The sequence below is a fragment of the Buteo buteo genome, chromosome 16 (genome assembly GCF_964188355.1).
Source record: "Buteo buteo chromosome 16, bButBut1.hap1.1, whole genome shotgun sequence".
Taxonomy (NCBI): Eukaryota; Metazoa; Chordata; class Aves; order Accipitriformes; family Accipitridae; genus Buteo; species Buteo buteo.
Window position 1 is genome coordinate 12,130,304 of NC_134186.1, and position 21,138 is coordinate 12,151,441.

At 41.7% G+C, this 21,138-nt stretch overlaps 1 protein-coding gene across 1 annotated transcript in view; it reads left to right on the forward strand.

Annotated features, from left to right (window-relative positions):
- The window catches only part of LOC142040249 (mucin-5B), a 44,238-nt gene extending 25,851 nt beyond the window's left edge, over positions 1-18,387 (forward strand). Inside the window, exons 23-47 of the mRNA XM_075047875.1 lie at positions 191-427; positions 1,277-1,433; positions 1,623-1,751; positions 2,194-2,278; positions 2,488-2,525; positions 3,577-3,732; positions 4,789-4,881; positions 5,508-5,749; positions 6,267-6,444; positions 6,749-6,999; positions 7,424-7,607; positions 8,144-8,336; positions 9,010-9,188; positions 9,715-9,784; positions 9,937-10,058; positions 10,429-10,460; positions 10,905-11,082; positions 12,080-12,184; positions 12,828-12,868; positions 13,425-13,547; positions 14,484-14,579; positions 15,756-15,884; positions 16,785-16,824; positions 17,507-17,630; positions 18,213-18,387. Coding sequence (XP_074903976.1) covers positions 191-427; positions 1,277-1,433; positions 1,623-1,751; positions 2,194-2,278; positions 2,488-2,525; positions 3,577-3,732; positions 4,789-4,881; positions 5,508-5,749; positions 6,267-6,444; positions 6,749-6,999; positions 7,424-7,607; positions 8,144-8,336; positions 9,010-9,188; positions 9,715-9,784; positions 9,937-10,058; positions 10,429-10,460; positions 10,905-11,082; positions 12,080-12,184; positions 12,828-12,868; positions 13,425-13,547; positions 14,484-14,579; positions 15,756-15,884; positions 16,785-16,824; positions 17,507-17,630; positions 18,213-18,387 — 3,357 coding nt within the window. The remainder of the gene's footprint in view (positions 1-190; positions 428-1,276; positions 1,434-1,622; positions 1,752-2,193; positions 2,279-2,487; positions 2,526-3,576; positions 3,733-4,788; positions 4,882-5,507; positions 5,750-6,266; positions 6,445-6,748; positions 7,000-7,423; positions 7,608-8,143; positions 8,337-9,009; positions 9,189-9,714; positions 9,785-9,936; positions 10,059-10,428; positions 10,461-10,904; positions 11,083-12,079; positions 12,185-12,827; positions 12,869-13,424; positions 13,548-14,483; positions 14,580-15,755; positions 15,885-16,784; positions 16,825-17,506; positions 17,631-18,212) is intronic.
- Positions 18,388-21,138: the final 2,751 nt, after the last annotated feature.

The following is a 21,138-nucleotide window of genomic DNA, read 5'->3' on the forward strand; positions in this document are numbered from 1 at the left end:
TTTGCAGTATTGGCAGGCTAACAGAGTGATCTTGTCACTTGGAGTCCAGCTTTTTCTAAGCCATATTTTGATGACTGTTTAGAAATTTGCAGGTATTTTGCCTTGGCCTGTTCTATAGTTTATTTTTGTCGAACAGTGGGCTGCACTCAAAATAACCAAACCATTTACTGTCCCTATGCAAATTACCCAGGGAAAAGTCTGTGGCCTTTGTGGGGACTTTGATGGCCGCTCAAGGAATGACTTCACAACCAGAGGGCAGTCCATGGAGATGAGCATCCAGGAGTTTGGAAACAGCTGGAAAATAACAAGCACCTGCTCAAATATAAACATGACAGACCTGTGTGCCGATCAGCCTTTCAAGTCTGCCCTAGGACATAAGCACTGCAGCATCATTAAGAGTAATATCTTTGAAGCCTGTCACAGTAAGGTAATCCTGTTCTCTTATCCTCGGTAGTTTCACACTAGGTATTTGTTGCTATTATGTAGCACATCTGCACACAAATTTTTACTATTAAAGCCTATTACACAGCATTCTCGAGTACAAGGGCCACCTCACTCAAAACCTCACTTTACAACTATGCCAGTTGAATCCTGTTGCACAGTATTGAGGAAACAGCAGTGCCTGTTTTGAGCAACTGAAGACAGAGGATAATAGTTGGCCACTAGAAGTAAAAAGTTAGCTACCTGTTTGTAAAATCTGGATCTAAGTTAGTGTAGGACTGTTTGTATGGGGATCCTTGGGAAAGTTTATTCAAATTACCTAGAGAGATTAATTATTTGGTTTATTTTAGACACAAATTGAATTAATCTAAACAGAAACAAAGCTACTAATTCTTAATGAGAACATCTATACAAAGCTTCAATGCAGTTTAATAAGCCATTTGAAAAGCAAACGGCTTAATTTCCTTGATTAGTTCATGTTGGGACAGGTTAAAACACATGAGATGCGAAGTTCAGTGGAAATAGGATTTCCTTTTTACTCACTTAATCACTATCTCTCAGTTAGAGAGTGCACACACTATATAGTTGTGCTAACCCAAAGCAAGGTAGTTCAGTCCTGCAGAAATTACACTGGAAAGACATTTTGAGCATAAATGCCGGTATTACACACATAATAGCTCATAGTTCTTTCATTACAATCCCAGTCTGTCACAGACTCAGCCTGGTTTTGCCAAAGAAACTGCTAGTGGAAGGCAGAAATTCAGAGCCCTTTCTCCCATTAAAACACAATGCAGCATGTATATCTGTGGTAACAGATCTGTTGGTATTTTGATAGGTGAACCCAATACCATATTATGAATCTTGTATTTCTGACTTCTGTGGCTGTGACAGTGTGGGAGACTGTGAGTGCTTTTGTACCTCAGTTGCTGCTTATTCAAGAAGCTGTAGCAGAGCTGGTGTCTGTATTGACTGGAGAACGCCTGCCGTTTGCCGTAAGTACTGCATTGAAAATGCACACAGAAAAGCAGTGCTCCATGTGCTTAGGCACATGGGAGATAAAGAAAAGCAGAATTCTGACATCACTGTGCATGCATGACTTAACAAGCTCTTGTTTGCAAGATTTAGAAAATGAACTTTGCCCGGTGTCTGAGACTTGGAGTTTTTTTATGCTTCTGTTCCAGCTGTGTTCTGTGATTATTACAATCCACCTGACAAACACGAGTGGTTCTATAAACCCTGTGGAGCCCCTTGTCTAAAGACCTGCAGGAACCCACAAGGGAAATGTGGGAACTTGCTGTACAGTTTAGAAGGTAATTTGTGCTTGACTTCAATGCAGTTTATGGGAGTTGAAGGTATTAGTCTCATTTTAAATGTCTTACACATCAAGGCTGCTGAAAGGCTATCCCATTTGCCCCAGAAACTCATTGATCGTGCCTCACCTGGGCTAATTCTCCATGTCATGGTGCCATTCATAGCATAATTTGCCTATTGCCTTTAAATCTGGAGAGACATAAAAGGTCATTCAGTCTAAATTTGCAATGAATAATTAGCTGTTGACAAACACAGTTAATGAAAACTTTTGGGAGAGAGGTAAAAGGAGGACATGGAAAAATAATTGGTAGTATAAAGAACGTTCATAGTGGGATGACATTCACTTGGGGATCAAATCTGCATCTGATAAAGGTTTTTATGTGTTTTCCCTGGATCTGTGTGAAGCAGACTAAGAATGCTTTGTCTACTTCAACTTTCCAGGCTGTTACCCAGAGTGTAGTCCTGACAAGCCATATTTTGATGAGAAGAGCAGGGAGTGTGTCTCCTTCACCAACTGCACTTCATGGTAGGTCAGTTGATGGTAAGAGAGGTAGAATAGGACTGGAAAGGACAAGCTAGGCAATGTTTGGTTTATGCTCATATGCAGTGGCAATTATCATTAAATCCTCCAGGAGTAGGCTTTTATGTAAAAGTAGATGCTGTTGCAGACATTGTTATTCCACATACTCATTCAAGTCAATAAAACAAGTCTTCTCCTTTTCTTTTTATCTTCAGTGATCCTGAAGAGAAACTATGTGCTGAAGACTCCAAAGGTAACTTTTCACTACCCTCACCATTCATTGAGTGATGGTAGGCCTTTATTTTTATTATTATTAACACCACATGTTACTGCAGGGATATTGGTAATGGGACTCCAAGCTGGCTAGTTCAATAGGTGGTTGCACAGCAGTACAGATCTACTGCAAAATGCAGCCTTTGACCTGAAAAACTGTCTAAAGGATAATCATAGGGAGGAAGGACAGGGGCGTGAAATATGGGATTCATCTCACCCAGATAAATACCACTTCTCCACATTTATACTTCCTTGGTAGTCGGTGAAGACAGACAAAGTAGTCTGAAGCAGGCTATTCATAGTACCTGTTTTAACAAGCACTTTTAGAACAGGGCAAATCTTGTAGAGGTGCTATTTCCTGTCCACTAATTTCATAATAAGCCTAGAGAGCTAGCTTATGAGAGACATGTTTTTGTGCCTAAAGGACACACTTGCTTAAGGTATGGTATCAGTTCATTCCCATATTTGGGAGAAACCACATCCCAAAATGTGGGGTGACGCAGTAGACAACACATCTTCAGTTTTGCTGATTTTGTTACAGTAATAGGTATATATTCCCTTGGGTTCCTGAATGTACATTCCCCAAAACCTGGAGAGCTTCTCACATATTTAAATGAAATTGTTTATCACTGCATGTTCCTCATTAGTGGGTGGAATTGGCTGTGCAAAACCTTCTGAGCCAGTGTTTTATCACTCAGCAAGGCAGTAATCCCAGTCACGTTCCCTGCCAAGAGGGAATGCACCTGTGCTCCATGCCGGGTGTGGATAGTGCCAGTTCTGAAGCTTTCACCAGCCAGTAATTCCTTTACGCAAGCTGACTCCAAGAAACACCAGCAACAACAAAAATCCAACCCATTTTAAATAAATGAGGTAGACTCCCAGTGCAACTTCTCAGGTAGAAACTGAGGAAGTTTTTCAGCCAGGTAATTCATGTTTGATAATATAAGCTACAGAAGTTTGGTTTTCTTTTCATTTGTATTTATATACAAGTGTCACCTGTTACCATGACATTTGCTCTTTAGGTGCCTCAGATTGCCTTTGCTGCTACAATGGAAAGACCTACACCTTCAATGAAACTGTGTACAGCCAGGTACATGGGACCGAGTGCAGTGATGCTGTCTGCGGCCTGGACGGAGAGATCATTAAAACACTCATCCCTTGCAGTACACCATCCACACTAGCACAAGGTACTAGGTTTATAAGAGGTGTGGTGGTGATTTTATGAAAGTCTGTAATGGAAATAAGATTCCTCCATCTTGGAAAAAGATTCCTACTGCATGTCTAGGATAAGCACAGAATTTAAGGTGGTTGAAGGTTCAGGAATGAGGAGTCAAATCTTCTAAACCTTGATTTTGTCCTTCTTATCACCTATATTACACTATGGTTCTTATTATGCTGTTTTCTGCATTGGAATAAGTCAGTCTCAAATGGGTCACTGGAGCAAGAAAATAAAGCTGCCTGGTGGTTTACTCCTTTCCCAAAAGAGAAGTTGCAGGGTGAAGGGGATGTGAATGAACAGAGAATAGAAAGTAAAAAGAAATAAAGAAAAGGTGGAATTTTGCTACATGATTATAGCAAAGAAAAATAAGTGGCTAAAAAAATATGTATTATCCTGGTAGCAAATTATAAAAAGGGGACAAAGTAAGTTAAAAGTTAGCTTCTCTACTCAAGTGAGTGGAAGAGCTAAAGACTTGATGGTGAGTCCGTGTGTTTGGTATTTACTAAATGTGTTAACAAGTGGAATAAGAAATATAATGGAGTAACAGCTAGGAAAGGAAGGACTATTGAAAGCAGAGTGTAAGTGGCATAGTAAAACATCTAAATGATCTGTCTGTGTTTAAACCAACAGATTCTTCACAACAAGGCATTAAAAGGCAAAATGGACCGCCACTGGAAATCACTTCTCCAAAGTCAGGTGAAGTCCTGCAGGATTAGAAAGTTCAAAGAAACCTTACTTTGGAATGAATAAGTGACAGTAGAAGGGTGGTTTATTGTATTCTATACAGAAGAAAACTAACTACAAGGGGGAGTGTGTGTGTGTTACTCTAGTAGCATACAATGTAATAGAGTGTATATAAATAGAGAGAGGATGATTTTAGTGTGTACGTGTACAGAATGTGGTGGGTGTATAAAAATTATTATTTTTTCCTCTTTTTGTGATTGTAGAGAATGTAAGAGATACCATAGGGCTTGAAAGTAGAATTGCAGAGGATTTGAATATTAATTGATTTAATTTCCTGCAGAACCACATATGCAACCTGTAACATCTGCATCTCCATCATCAGTGGTAGCCACTCCCTGCTTCTGCAATGACAATGGACAACTGATGCAAATAGGTGAGAAATGAAGCAAATTTTTTTCCTGCATCATTGATGTGAGAAGATGTACTGTTAGATAAAGGCGCTTCAGCAAGTGCTCATTCAGCCCACTGCAGTTACACATTACCGCAAGTTGTTACATCTTTGAACTGTAACTAACACCTTCAGAACTACAACTGTCCCATATCCTATAACTTTATCCTGGCTTGGATATCCCTGCTGCAAGGAAGCTTATACCAGATGCTAACTTAAGTGGACTCCAGCACAAACTCTGAATCCCAAACTGCTGAACACGGGTTTGTAATCCACAGTCATATTCCAAAAACAGAGGAGGGAAGAGTCTTCTTCATCTCTTAGTAGCTCCTGAACCACCTATCTCCTGGTCTTTGTGAAGACCAGGTGCACTCAGTGATGTATTCAGTATTCTCTCCTCTTGTACTTATTTTCAATTCCTGCTAACGTACTTCAAAGCAGAATATCAGTGGAGTTGCAGGCAGTCATACCTGAACATGGCCATCAGGTACAGGCAGACCCCGCTAGTTAAATGCAGGGCTGAGTATGTGGCCAACCCGTGATGCATAGGCCTTGAGAACTACCAGTTTCATGCACAGTCCAGTGCTAACAGTCAGGTTTTGGCCTTGCAGGAGAAAACATTTCTCTGCCGGTGAATGTATCGGGTCATTGTGCATACTCCATTTGCAATTCATCCTGTCAGATTGAATTAATTTGGGCAGAGTGTAAAACTGGTCATACTGAGGCCCTCAAGATCTGTGATCCAGACTCCGAAGCCTGTCCACCAACATCGGCTCCCAGTGCAACAAGCCGAGTTCCTGCTTCCACGGGGACTCCTGTGAGCGATTGTCTTGGGCTCATTCCTCCTAGAAAGGTGAGAGGCTTGAAAGAAGATGTGTTTCTTCAGCTACAACATTGCCTGCAGCCAAGGTTTGGTGTTCTCCTCTGATGCTGGTAACCACCACTACAGCAGCACTGTAGGTGTGGCTGACTTAGATGATTTAGAAGTATACCAGAAGCCCCCAAATAATTGAGGGAATAAGTTGAAGATTATTCGGTTCACCTGAAACATCTAAATGACTGTACATGGGCAGAGCTACCTAAGCTGAAAAAAGGCCAGGAAACCACATCTGGCAGTGTCCCATCATTGGAAATGGTCAGGACCTTAATATCGAGTTCTATACAAAACATCGTAGAACAGAAGTAGATATCAAGGCTTTGTTGATTGCTGTATTTTTCATATTGCCTGGTTTCCAGAGAAAGAGTAGATAGCAAATAATGCCATGCTAGACAATTATCTGAATGGAGCATAGTTGCTGTGAGTGATTTTAAAGATTTTGTTACATTGCTTTGTTATGTGTCTCTCTCCTTCTTTTTCAATCTGTCGATAGTTTAATGAAACATGGAACTTTGGAAACTGCCAGATTGCCACTTGCCTGGGAGAAGGAAACAATATTAAACTGTCCAGCATGACTTGCCCTCCTCAGCAACTGAAACTCTGTGTCAATGGTTTCCCATTCACGAAACACTACGATGAAACTGGTTGCTGTGAAGTCTTTGAGTGTCAGTGTAAGTACTGCAGCAGGAGAGTTCCTGAAATTTATGTTATGTTCAGCTGGGCCTCAAGAAAGATAAGTTTACGTGGTCAACATCTACATTATGTTCATATTAATTCAGTAGGATGTGATGGAACAGAAGTTCCATCTAAAACATAGATGGTTAAGAGCAGATAAGAGTGTCCTTGCTGGGCTAATTTTTCTTTATCAAACTGGTTATTTCAGCTCTCACTGAAAGCGAGTAAAAGAGTTAAAACCACCTTGTACTTGCAAGAAGCTCAAAAGCCAAACTTGAAATCTGTGACTCTGTCTTCCAGGTATTTGCAGTGGATGGGGAAATGAGCATTATGTAACTTTTGACGGAACATACTATCATTTTAAAGAAAACTGCACCTATGTCCTTGTGAAGTCAACTCATCCTGATTCTCACATCTTCTGGATTCACATAGACAACTACTACTGTGGTGCCACTGATGGAGCAATTTGTTCAATGTCCCTTCTCATTTTTCACTCCAACTCTGTTGTTATTCTGACACAAGCAATGGAACATGGAAAAGAAACAAACTTGGTAAAGTATTGTGTTAAAATGAATTTTCAATATTATTTTGCAGTAGTTATATTACTGTACTGCCAAATGTCCTGTCACGACAAAGGATGAAGCTTGTAAAAAATTGAATAGGTAGGAAATGCAATTACATTGTTTGCTTTCTCTTTTTTCCTTTGTGTCAACAAAAATTTGTATATTCTAAAAATTTGGGAAATGATCACATAATTGAAAGTTGTGGGGTTTTTCCTGACATGAGTATTCAAATATAAATTACAACATATTACAAAGAAATCATAGTGAACTGCTTAAATTAGTACCTTTGACAGACTTCATTTGGTGCACTTGCAGTCTGAATTTGTGCTGCTCTACTTTCCAGTTGCACAAACTGTATACCTTACACAATAGAAGGATGTCCATAGAGAACTTTTGTTTCTCTTCTTTTTAGATTTTGTTTAATGATAAGAAAGTTGTTCCAGACATTTCCAAGAATGGTATCAGGATAACCAGTTCCGGCCTTTACGTCATAGTTGAAATACCTCAATTAGACGTTTATGTCTCCTACAGTCGACTTGCATTTTACATAAAACTCCCTTTCGGAAAGTTTTATAACAATACCATGGGACTGTGTGGTGAGTGTCCTCATCAGCTGACAGGAATGTATGCAATAAATTTTCTTCCTTCTTTCTCTTGTCCCCTTATAAATATCCCTAAATGCTTGCAACTCCACTGATTTCTATTTCTCACAAATTTTAATAGATTTATCTCTGTTTGGTGGAAAGACACTGCCAGGAGACAGTTTTAAGTCACTTTCATTCTGTTCACAGACTGTTGGTGGATGGAGATAGGCTCTTTCTAAGCCCTTCCTCTTGTTCTTACTTACTCAGTATGGGAATGTATGAAATCTGGACAGTCCTGTGCTAGACAGCACCACCTCAGTTGCTTTAGCCACCAGGAGAAATGTGTCAACCAACACGTCAACTCTGGTTTTCATGAGTAACTGGCAAACTATTTCTCTTCCTACAAACAGCTCTTGTGAACTCATCCAGGACCCCATGTGTTGTTACCTTTCCACAAGGAGCAGAACTTCCCTCTAGGTTTTCTCTAAAAGCAGCTTCATCAGCTCAACTGTCCTCCAACTGTCACTTTGTTTTTATATTGCCACCAGGTACCTGCACCAACGAGAAGTCTGATGATGCTGTGAAGAGGAATGGTGAGGTTATCGAGTCCTTCAAAGAGATGGCATTAGATTGGAAAGTCCCAGATCCTACCAACAGATACTGTAATCCAGGTGTCTCAGAACCAGCTGAGATTGAATATCATCAGCACTGTGAGCCTTCCAATCTGTGTAAAATCATCTGGTAAGACAACTCCAAAAAGTGCCAGAAAAATAAGTCTACGAGATAACTTTGTGCTTCACTACGTGACTTGGGTGAACTGCTTATAGGACATGATGAAAATACGAGGTCTAGCACACCTTGAAAAACTGAGCAGTGAACTGATATGTGAATGTTCCTGAGTTTGGCAGATATTTTTCAGCTGCATCAAAATCAGTCCTCCCTCAATAGGGTCTGCTGCTTGGCACTCCCTCTGCCTGTCAGTTCTAGAGAAGCCAACCAGGAACTAGCTATAATTCGGTGTCTGAAAGCTCTGGATGAAAAGGAACACAGAATATAGAAAGCAGATGTGAGTGTCTGTTTTAAAAATAATTTTGTGGTTTAAAGCAGGATTGTCAAACATGCTGACTTAAAAATGTCAGCATATAGAATTGTAATTGTGAGCTGTGCAGGAGACTTTTCTTTGAAGGTATGAGTCCAACATAAAATTGCTTCCTTTCAAAGCATTATAAAGAATGGGAGGTAAAGCTCATTCTTAATTAAGCTGTGTGGGTTTATTGCCTATCAGAACAAACGGTAGTTGTATCTTTACCTTGAGGCTTTCTCTGGGTGTGGATGGGTTTGGTTCTGAGTTGAATTCTTCCTTGCAAGTAGCCCAAGGAAGTGAAATGCCATGTCTGTCTCCTCTTTTGCAAAGGAACCTGACCGAGTGCCACGGCGTAGTGCCCCCACAGCCCTACTATGAGGCATGTGTGGCCAGTGGGTGCTCGGAACAGCACCCCAGCACCGAGTGCCAGAGCATGCAGACATATGCAGCCTTGTGCGGGCTCCACGGGGTCTGCGTGGACTGGAGGAGGCAAGCGAGCGGGCAGTGCGGTAAGCCTGGGAAAGACCTGCTGGATGTGAAGCAGCTCCGGTCTGTTCTTCCTCACCTACACACCTGTTTGGGTTCCTCCACATCATCAGGCTTCAATCTTTCATGAGCTGCTCTGGACCCAAGAAAAACCAGGAACAAATCAAAGAGGTTGTTCCAGTCCAGAACTGGTGCAAAATGAGTGGGAAACAGGCTCATGGTCCCTCCGGAGCAGCTCAGCTGAGGACCCCTGTGTGTTAGCTAGAGCTTCACCACCAAACAGCAACATACAGCTGCTCCCCGCGTGCTTTGCCCTGCTCAGGGGGACTCAGTGATTCAGGGGCAACCACTACTAGTACTGGCGCAAACACCTTGCTAAAGCCATCCATCCCCTCTTACTGAAGGTGCAGGGACCCCCTCGCTGGGCAGGGGCCTGGGCTGTGTGGCCCCGTGGGGAGGGCTGCCTTAGCATGTGTGGTTTGTCCGTTGTGCACCGAAGGGTTCGCATGGGTCTAAGCTTTCTAACCTGGGTGTCGTAATCCTCCACAGAGGCCAGCTGTGCTCAGGATCAGGTATACAAACCATGCGGGGAAGCAAAAAGAAGCACTTGCTTCAGCAGGTGGGTAATTTCCAAAGGCACTTTTCAAGTCCATAGCTTGAAAATTGCTGAGGAAGGCTAGAAGTTCATATTCCCCTGGGATTTAAGTGTCTGATTGCCCTGGGGCACATTTCTGCCTCTCAGTAGTTCCTGTTTATATTCTAATTGCGCAGAGAAGTCATTACGGACACCCTCCCCTCCCAAACCAACACACCAGTGTTCGTTGAGGGATGCTACTGTCCTGATGGAAAAATTCTGCTGAATGAGCATGATGGCATTTGTGTTTCTGTCTGCGGTAAGAAATAATGCAAATGGTGGGATGGGAAGGGGGGATAAGAGCCTGACTAGAAGTGCAGATTAAGGGGAATGTTCTGGGTACAGAGGAAATGGGGGAAACCTTGGTACTGACCCTTTCTAGTTAAGCTGGAAATGTTTCAGGTTGGCAATTTCTGCCTGCTCTTATGCAGGAAGTGCAACATTCAAAAGAACAAAGAGGAGGATCTTTAAGATGTTTTGGGTACACAACACGTGACTTTGCACTCTGGATCTCTCTTTTTCTTTGTGGCTGTTTCTTAGATTTCAAGACCTTCCTTCTATTCCTGTCCTGATTCTGTTGTTTTCCCCAGTTCAGTTATCATTAAAGGAATCTGTTATTCATTTTATAGGTTGCACTGCACAAGATGGGTCAGTGAAACGGGTAAGGAAAAGGAAGATACTGTCTTTATACCATAGCTGGGTGCTGTGACCTCCTATAAAAATGACTGCACGAGTTTCTTCTTTTAATTCTAAGCTTAAATACCAGTGAACTGCAATGACAGTGCAAAGAAAATGGCAGCTTTTATTAACTCCAGTACTTCATTAGTCACTTGAAGTACAGAAGCAGAAATAGCAGTTTGTGGGAATCAGTTTCCTGGTAGAACTACCAGGCTTCCCTTCTGGAAATACATAAGTTTGTAAAGGAAGGTGATGCATAATAGCATTTTTTCTTACTGTTCCCTTCTCCTCCCTCTGTGATTTGAACTCTGATTTTCCTACATAATAAATTAGGCAGCCCAGCCGTACACTGTCTTGCAGCAGTCATTCATTAATATAATGCTTCTAGTTTTTGCTCTCTGAACTACTATCCTTATTGTTTTCACAGCCTAGAGAGGCTTGGGAGCATGACTGTCAATACTGTGCTTGTGATGAAGTGACCTTGAATATCTCTTGCTTCCCCCGCCCTTGTGCTAAATCTCCACCTATCAACTGCACTAAAGAGGGCTTTGTACGCAAAATAAAAACACGTCTGGATGACCCATGCTGCACAGAGACAGTCTGTGGTGAGTTGATAATTCAGATATCATAATGTAGCATCACTTGCCTTTAGCAGCAATCCTCAAGTGAGATCTGGTACCCCACAGGTACCAGATTCAAATAAACACACCGGAGTGGTCATTTCTTCCATCTACACGCCAGGAGCTCTTGCTATCAGAAGAGACCTCCTCTGGTCTGGCTTGTATTCTAAACTAGTGCCACGACCTGCCAGATACTTATGTTGGAAAATCCCCCACGGATCATTGGGACCACCAGGTGCTTCACAGGATCCTCTGGCTCTTCTGAGATGAGAGGGTGATCCTTGCACAGAGAACCATCCAATAAGGGAGGATGCGCTCGTCTTCCAGGCTCCCCCAAGCCCTCCTGTGGAGGTTCTTGATATACCTTTGCCCTCACCTTTCCATTTGCATCCTCCCAGTCCCAAATGCCCACCACAGCACAGGATCCCCTCTTCAGCCTGCTCCTAACCCTGGCCGTTCCCAGTACCTATAGGAAGATGCAGGACAGGGGATCCTGGCAATGGTGGTGGGATGTTTTTCTGTTCCTCCTCCTGTCATGGTGCCAGGCAGAGGTCCATTAGGCTCCTTGGATGCCTTGAGGGAGCAGTGGGCACTGTCAGGGTGTTTTGCCTTGCATGTCCCAACCTTTACATCTTTGGCTCTCATCCACTGCCTCTTCATTTTTTTCACTGTCTGACTCATTACATTTACACCAACTTGTTTCTTTATCACTTCTCTCGGATGAGGTTGTTTAGTTTTTTTAGAGATGACATCCAGTGGGGGAAGAGAAGCAGGAACAAGGGCCAGAAGTATATATCCAGGGAAGAGCTTTACAGTAGAGCAAGCTTAGGGATACTTCACCTGAACATGTCCCAAACTCCAAAGATATGTGGTTCAAGAATCATCTATTTCTACCCCATTTCTTGGATGTTCAAGCTTTGTCTGCAAGTAACACTGCTGGACAGGATGCTTTGGCTTATTTTATCTCTGTTGGCTATTGCAGAATGTGATATAAAAACCTGCATTATCAACAAAACAGCATGTGACTTAGGCTTCCAACCAGTAGTTGGTATATCTGAGGATGGTTGTTGTCCTATCTTCTCCTGTAGTAAGTACCATGTTTTCTTAAGGTGGTTTTTTTATTCCTTGGTCTATTTCATTTTTTCTAAATGTGTCAAAATCATAAGCAGTAGCCTATCCCCTTTTCTCTCAGCCTTTATTGGTGCTTTATTGGTGCTTTTTTTTCTGGAGGTGGAGTAACTGGTGTAGATTCTCTGTAGCTAGTATTCAGTGAGTGTAAGTTATTGATCAGATACTGAATGTTGGTTACATTGAACACATCCAGAAGCTCTGCTGCCAAATTATATTTCCAGATTCACATACCTGACCCAGTTTCCCATTGGCTCTGTTGCCAGCAAGGTGTTTAACAATAAAGAAAAGCTCAACTAATTTCAAGTATGGGTAAAAAACATGAGGTAAATAGATTTTTCCATACGGAAAATACCAGGATATAGAATTACCACCCACTTCATGCATAACGTCTCAGCAGATGCTACATGTGGGCTTCCAAATAACAATTAGCACCATGTACTAGTTACTTTTTTCCCCCTCTTTTGTGCGGGATATTAAGTCTAGTGAATAAGCTCAGTTCTACTCTTTGTCTCCTCTAAATCACTCACAATTCAGAAACGAGTACAGTTACTGTTTACATCATTCTTGGCACAGCCTTTTCATTTTATTTTTTCTTACAGTACCAAAAGGTGTATGTGTTTCTGAAGGAGTTGAATTTAAGGTAGGTCTTCTTCCAGACACTTCTTTCCACAGGTTAATGCTGCCTGAGTCAGAATTTTCTGAAGTTGTTATTGTCAACACTCACACAAAAAGCAGGGTTGGAATGGCATGTAATTTTTCCCTGCCAGTAGTCTATCGGGAATGTTACCGAATAGGTAATACTGGAGACCAGTAGCTTGCTTACTAAATGACCTCTTGCCTGTGTTTTAGAGTCTAGAAGTCAGAATTGTGATTGAATACATATTTAAAATCTCATTGGATGTTGTAAGATTAATTACTAGGTCAAACTGAGTGAAAATTGATGCACGGAATTTATGAGATGACATAATAACTCATTTAACGTGATTGATGCACGTGGGAGTGTCAGTCTTGTGTTCATTTTGTGATACTGACAGTGTGAGGTTTTAGAGATCTGGAGGTATTTGTTTCAGGAAGTTCTTCCAAAAGTAAATCCCAAGCGTAAGCATTCATTTTTGATAGTCCAGGAGATGTATGTTTACTCTAGAACCCACTGAATTCTTGTCATGGCCTGTCTCCCCTCTCTGCTATATTTCCAGCCTGGAGCAATGGTGCCTAAAAGCTCTTGTGAGGACTGTGTGTGCACAGATGAGCAGGACATTGTAACACGGACCAACCGCATCCAGTGTGTTCCAGTGAAATGCCAAACCACCTGCCAGCAGGTCAGCGCTGCATGCTCAGCCTCCCCAGCCATGAGCAATGGCTGTTGAGGGCATGTACTGTAAAACTAGGATAGTGTAACTGCTTCCTCACTGAAAGAGGAATCTAATCTTCTTTTAGACATTTTGTAAAGTCCTTTTTAGGGTGCTGGTTATTTTTTTCTCTAGCAAATTTAAGACATCACCCTTGGAAAGATGCCCTGAGGGAGAATGATTGCAAACCTGTTAAAAAGTCCGACTGCTGAAAGACAGTGTTTGTGCTGTTCTGTTGGTGTTGCCCATTGTCAGCTCGAAAATCAAGATTGTAAAGAAACTGCACAGTGGTTTATATGTTTCCAGACACTTCTCAGTACTCATGAGCTGAGAGTCTGCACACAAACTTTCAGTCTGTTACTGAATGTAAGCAAAGAGTGGTTTCTTTTCCATTCTTGCCCAGATAAGGCCAGACCCACCACCAATTGTAAAAATGGATAAAACCATTATCCTTTATCCTGAAGCCAGCCACACCCACACCCACCAAGAGACCAATGGATACCTTAAAAAGAGGGGAGGAAATAACTGATGCACGGTCTTCACATGTCTGACAGCAGCAATTCTTGAGGATAATCATATCAGACCAAGCACTGGTGGTAGATTGTGCAAGTAATCATACGCTGAATTAATTTATTTGGCCTGACTTGATTAGCCTGAAGAAGAATAGCTGATGACAGGGTCTTCATGGTAAATGAAATGTCCAAAAGTCAACATTCAATAAGGGAAAGAAATTGTCAGCTTTGATTGTCAGGCTTAACGTGATTCCAACAGGGTTCTAAAGACAACAGAAATGAAACCAGAAGGGTGGCTCATTTCCTGTGCCATCTCCAGTGTGGCTTTGATCCAAAGGTGCTTCATGAACAAGACATCAGGTAACATGACTAAACGGAAACTATATTCCCACAGGGTTTCCACTATGTGGAAGAGGAAGGTCAGTGCTGCAGCCAGTGCCAGCAAGTGGCATGTGTGGCAAATTTTCCATTTGGCAGTGTCACCATTGAGGTAAGCACTCCCTTGCTCTGCACACAAGGCTGAATTATCAAAAAGACCTCAGCATTTTTTGAACCAGTGTCATACATTTTGAGGCTGGGAAGACAGAGGAGATTTTAAAATGTCCATATTTCCAAAGTAAATGTAGATGTTTATACAGCTGCTCTCTGCTGTGTGCATCTCACAGACACCACTGTGTTAAAAATTATGCATCTCTGGCAGGAATAGAAACCATGTTACCCTCCTTCCTCCTGACATGCAACAGAGAGAAAGAATTTGGAGGGGATGGTGACATTGTCTAATACTGCTCTTGCAGAGATACATGAGTTGGCTCCAATCTGGAAACAGTGTCATTATCTTGCCCTGGAGATACAGGGCTAAATAGTGTGAGCGAGCTGATATAGCTGTACTACCACTAGTTCTGAATTTGCTGAAGCAGAAATCAAAAGTGGCATAGCTGCTGTAGTGTAATGTGACTTAGTAACACACCCAGGTAATACACCATGTCTTGTGAGTGTAGCATTGTGCAGACATGGACTGAGCCTCAGGCTAGCTCTTTGGTTTTATTACATCCTGCTACTCCTGTGAACAGTTAATGGTGGTGTCTCAACCAGTGACTGTTGTCTTACATGCTATTGCTTCTCTGGTAGCTCTTGTGTTCTGCATCTTTTCTATTTCATATTTTTATTCCTTGGTAATTTACCTTGTAAGCTAGATTCTTCTGTGCCAGTATACAATTTTTATGTTTCTGTGAGGAGGCTTTGCATTTATCCATTAGCCTCTATTATGAAGACTTTTCTCCTCTTTCACACTTTTCGCTTTTTTTCCATCTATTAAAAAACCTGTTGAAATCCTTTAAAAGAATTATTTTTCTTTTGTGTATATTTTATTCCACATACATTAACACACCTACATTGTGGCATTTCCATTCATACCTCTATGCTCATTCTGCCACCAGCTTTTGATTCTTTCCACCTAGGTGGCCACAGAAGGGATTTTGCATAGGCTGATAGTGGGTGAGTCTGGTACATAATTTGCAGATGTGAGCTCCAGGCATCTCAGCACTTTCAGAGTGATATGAACAGCCCAGTTCCTCTGCCAGTTCATTGACTGTATTACTGTTGCATTATTCTATTTTTATTGCTATACTATATTGGGTTGTGGGTTTTTTTTCCTATTTTTATTCAGGTTGGAAAGAGTTATAAAGCTCCGTATGACAACTGTACTCAGTACACATGCACTGAATCAGCGGGCCAGTTTTCCTTGACTAGTACAGTAAAGGTCTGCCTACCATTTGAAGAATCAAACTGTGTTCCAGTAAGTATCTTAGAGCCAGAAAAAAAGACTTCTGGAATGAGCCCTGCTGCTGGTCTGGGACTTTTCTTTACTGTTTTGAATGAGCCACTTCAGTATTTCCTCATCTTTCTGAGCTGATCATCCTTGTTTGAAGGAAATGTGCTTTTTCAACCCTGAATGGAATGTCCCATGGAAGTAAAACAAAACTATTTGCAAACAACTCACACATTTTACTTGTTGTGGGATAAGCACTGAACATGAAAGAGTAGAGTATTGGGGCAATAGCATTAGCAGGATTTTTCATCACTTGAGAAATGCCAATGTTACGAAATGAAATTGAGCAAATGGTGACTCACCATGGACCCCTGGGGGAACTGATGGACACAATATCTTCTGATATGTAGTGCATCACTAAGTAAAGAAGTGGTACATGAATGAGCAAGGGGTATCATTCATCCCCTAGCTTTCAGCAATTAGTGGTTTCCAGTAACCTTCAGAAGTGTTGTGGAGCTTCACAGCAGATCTGAAAATCAAAGCAGGGACAAAGACAGCCATTGAGTTGAATTAGCTTTGGGGTAGGTTCTGTGCAGGTCAAGCTGTTCAATTCCAGGAGCAGCTGTTATTTTCTGGGGCTGGGTTTTTTGTGCTGGCTTCAATAGGACAATACATAAGGTCAGGCACATGTTACAGGACATCTCACCTGGCTTGTGAGAGAATATATAATTTTAGGAAAATTCACTCCCGTCATTGCTGGATTATTTTTTTTAAGCAGTTTTATATATAATTGGTACACAAATAGGTTTGGTGAGAAATCTGTGTTGGTTAGAGATGAGGGAATATACCTGAACTCTCATTGTTGCTACTAGCTGCTTAGCAATATGTGCATCTGAACTGTTCTGGTTATGTTTGCTTTCAATATAGGGGACAGTTGATGTGACTTCAGATGGCTGTTGTAAGACATGTGAGTGCATTAAATCACTGATTCCCTATTCCAATACTGTTAGGTTCTCCCCTGCTTGTAGTCCTGTTTCTGCATGCACTGGGAGTCTGCAGTTTCCACAGACTGGAAGACTTCTTACAGCAGCAGAGCTGTTTTGTACCTCACAGCTGAGACTAAAAATCTGCCTTATTCTTCCAATGGGGACACTAAAATTCTTTGATGTCCATTTCTGTGTTTTTAAATAACTGAAATACTGCTAGGTTGAACTACACTCATGATAAAATTTCTAGAAAATATACTCTGTATTCTTTCATCAGGAAATCGCATGGAAAAAAGGATCTTTTTCCTGTAGCATTCACCCAGAAATCATAGGTTGTTATAGAGTTACAAATGTAATTTATAGCAGTTTAAAAAAGCCCAAACCCTGCAAGTCTCCTTTAGGTCATGGTTCAACAGTATCTTTACATGAACTTATACATAAGTCTTCATTTAAGCTAGTCCACAAATAGAAAAGTACCTTGACCAGCAGGCAATTGCTTTGCTGAATTGGTGCCTCTTTGCACTCTCATTTGGTTTTTCGGTTATGCATTTGAACTGTAAAAAGTTTTAGTAGGATGATCTGCCCTTGGTTTCCTAGCAGATACCTTTCAAAACATTTACTCCCCAGTCTGAAGAAGTCTAACAGAAGTGTTCTCCTACGCAGGTATTGACCTGCCGCATAAATGCAAACGCAGCTTGAAAGAGCAGTATATCGTCCACAACAACTGTAAGTCAGCTGCTCCAGTTCCAGTGCCCTTTTGTGAAGGGACGTGCAGTACCTATTCTGTGTAAGTAGGAAACCTTTCTCTGTCCTCCCCAATGTCTGGTCTTCCTGGGTTTTTGTCACCAATGGGCTGCAGCTGTTTGTCCCCTTCCTGCTGTTTAAAAGGGCCTGGTTGGGAAACTGGATATGCAGAACAGCAGTCATTAGCGATGTGACCAAATGTCTTTAGTGTGACAGGAGTGCCTTATTTTAGTTAGGAAAATAGGTCCCTTTGAAAAGACATCAGCTAAATTTATTAACTACCTGTTTTTAAACATGTCCTTACAAGTTTTTTTAACAGCTCTAGTGTTTAGTGGAGTTTTTTCCTGCTCTTAGGTCTCTGCATGAACTGTTCCTTTCTGCCTTGCCAGAATGGGGCTAATCCAAAATCCACTGAAGCTACTGGGATTTTCCCTGTTGTTGTCAGAGGATCTGGCCCTACATGGCTAGTAGCATCCTGAGGAAAGACTGCTATGAATAAGCAGAAAATTAGATAGGATATTTTGCACCTCTGCTCCTTAGAAGTACCTCAATTTGGAGCAGCAAATACGGATCAGTTTGGGAAGATGACAGGCAGCGGACTGATGTGCAAATCTCATTTCTATAGGTATTCCTTTGAGGCCAGTGAAATGGAACACAAATGCATTTGCTGCCGTGAAAAAAGAAGTCATGAAGTGAAGGTGGAACTGGTTTGCTCTGAGCATAAGACAGTCCAGTTCACATATGTGCATGTAGATGAATGTGGATGCATGGAAACAAAATGCCCAAAGAGGAGAACATGAGCGCAAACTAAAGGAAATATTTCAGCTCCCATTTAATGCTTCCCTAGCAAGTGAGTAGTTTAGAAAACAGCTGTCAGTAACATTCAAATGAATATACTTCTCTCTTGTGGTTTTTCCTTCTGGTATTATAGGCAGTTATGGAAATTAGATACAGATTTTACTCTAAATGTTTGTAGAATAAACTGCATTTCAAAGAGGACTTGTTCTCCTGTTTCAGTGATGCTGCTAACGGGGCAAGGTGGCTAATGTCTTTAATCCCATAGTGGTGTATAACCAAGGTTATTACAAGACACTCTAGAGACAGCTGATGCCTTTCAAAAGTCCTGCGTGAAGAAAGTGCACATTGTAAAACCATAACCACACGCATCACTTCATTTCCCTTAGAAGGGAAACAGCAATCACTTCCACAGCTGCGGGTTCAGTTGGAAAGGCAGGACTCAGCTCAGGGGCACGTTTGCATTCTTCTCTCCAATGGTCCTGAACCGACTTTGGCTGTGACTCTGGGTCACTGGAGGAAAGCAAGGTGCTTTTTTCCTTTTGCATAGTGTGCACTACATCAAGAATGCAAAAACATGTTTTACATATACACTGCAAAATTACAATATTTGCAGCCTTATTGTGAGTCCTTCTCTCACTGGTGTTTTTTATTATTTGCCAACATCATACTCTGAGCTGTGTGTCAGGTGAGAGACTGATGTTCAATCTCACTACCGGTTACATGACTATGATTTGCATTATAAACAATTGACTCCCAGCTAGCATGTCCAATGGCACTGGTGACAGTATCTTATGTGACAGGGATCAAAGTGGTCCAACAACACCTTCAGAGTATGCAAGAAAGGCAGATGCTTCTGCTATTTGAGCAATTTGGTCTTTCATGACCTGAAAGAGAACTGAGGACTGTGGCTTTCTTAGAGTGCAGTGTCCTGCAGCCTGCTGTGTGGGGCCTTTTGGGAATTGTTTTGAAGGGAATGCTTTTGACCTGACCAAGTAGATATGAAGTGCATTAACCTTTAGAATTCCATTTTAAAATGCTGCAGCTCTTGAGCCCCAAGTAATCTTTAATTTAATTCTTTTTCATAATAAATCGGTTCAGCTGATGTCAGGTTACTTTCATGTGTACTGTTTCATTATGGTGTTACTGATCTTAAAATTGTGGGAATCCTTGACTTTGAATAGGCATAGGAGTTGAATGGTACATGTTTTTATCTGCTCTCACCTGAGAGTCCCATGCTTATTGGGTCATCACTATGATGCAATAGGGCAGTCCATGTTATGCCTCTGCAGGATTCATCTCAGATTGTTTCAACTAACCCATTCTCCAGCCCCTTTCTGGACTGATTTGTCTCAGACTAAGACTGGTGTAAGAGCCCTTGGGAAATTATCAGTTTCTCAGCACTGGGTATTTTGAGAGCCAGGGTAGCTCGCTTAGACAGCTGAAGTCAGAGGAGGTGATATTTTCATCCTTTGGTTTTATTCTGTTTCCTTATAAACAATAAAAGAGATGCTGAGTGTACCTAATGATCACAGTGGGAATAAGAGGACTGCAGGTTTCTTTGGAAAACATGGACAACAAAATCCAACCAAGTGTTTGTGCTGAAGTAATGAATTATAGAATCATAGAATATCTCAAGTTGGAAGGGACCCATAAGGATCATTGAACTGAACCTGACTCTCCCATTCCCAGCCTCTGCACTAGTCAGTGGACCAATTTGCTTGATTATAAATGATAGGAATCTCCGAATAATTTGGTTAACTGTCAGTGTAATGCAACTCCCCTGGAAGGCCTGTGTTGCAATTGCTTGACAGTGAGGCTCATGTATAAATTTCACATTAGCCCAGAAAACGGTCTTACTGATACAAATCAAGTGCGTGCATGCATGCTTTTACAATGCAAAGAACAGCAGCAAAAAAGGACATTCCTTTCTTTCCTCCTTGCCTTTCCCTGAGGGGGAAGAAATCTTTCATGAGTGCTTTTGTCATCAGAAGAGTAAACGGACTCTCTAAGTAGTCAGATACACACTCATGTAAACCCTGCAAATGAATCATTCTCAGCAGAATGGCTTAGCCAGAACACAATCAGAAACCTTTCCCATCTCTGCATTAGCTTCAGGTGGGAGAAGGGTGTAAAACACAATCTACTCTTACCAGGTATACTTAGATTTCTGTTCTCCTGTGCGTTTTAGTGATGATGAGACTTTATACAGAAACTGAGGATGGCATTGATTTAAAGGTATACTCCTCTGTTCATTTTTGGCATGCATTTTGCTTTTCAGGCAAGTGGAATGCTGGAACCAAAGGCATATTCCCATCTCCAGAGTGCTTTTGAACAGGGGACCATGTGAAACCTCACATGCTTCTTCATTCCCAGTTACACCTGGCACTGGCACTTCATTTGCTCACTCAGTCCAGCACCTAACTGGCCTGTGCAATACTATTTACAGTTCTGATGGCGAGGTATTAAAGTGAACTCACTGGTCCTGTTTGCAGGTGCAGAGTCCTCTTTAGCTGAGTTGCAGCCAGCAAGGCAAAGCCTTTTTAATGAGAACTTTCAGCTTCCTCATCTGAGAGACCGTCAATGGGTCAAATATCTCCCCCCCTCCCCGCCCCTGCAAATGCACAACAAAAATCAGCCTGAAAGCTGCTCGACCTTGGGAAAGGGTTACATTGGAAGCAAAGAGATACAATGACCCCCTTGCCAGCTGGCCCTTCTTGCTGAGTGGCTCTGCCTCTGCATGCAGCAGCACTGCC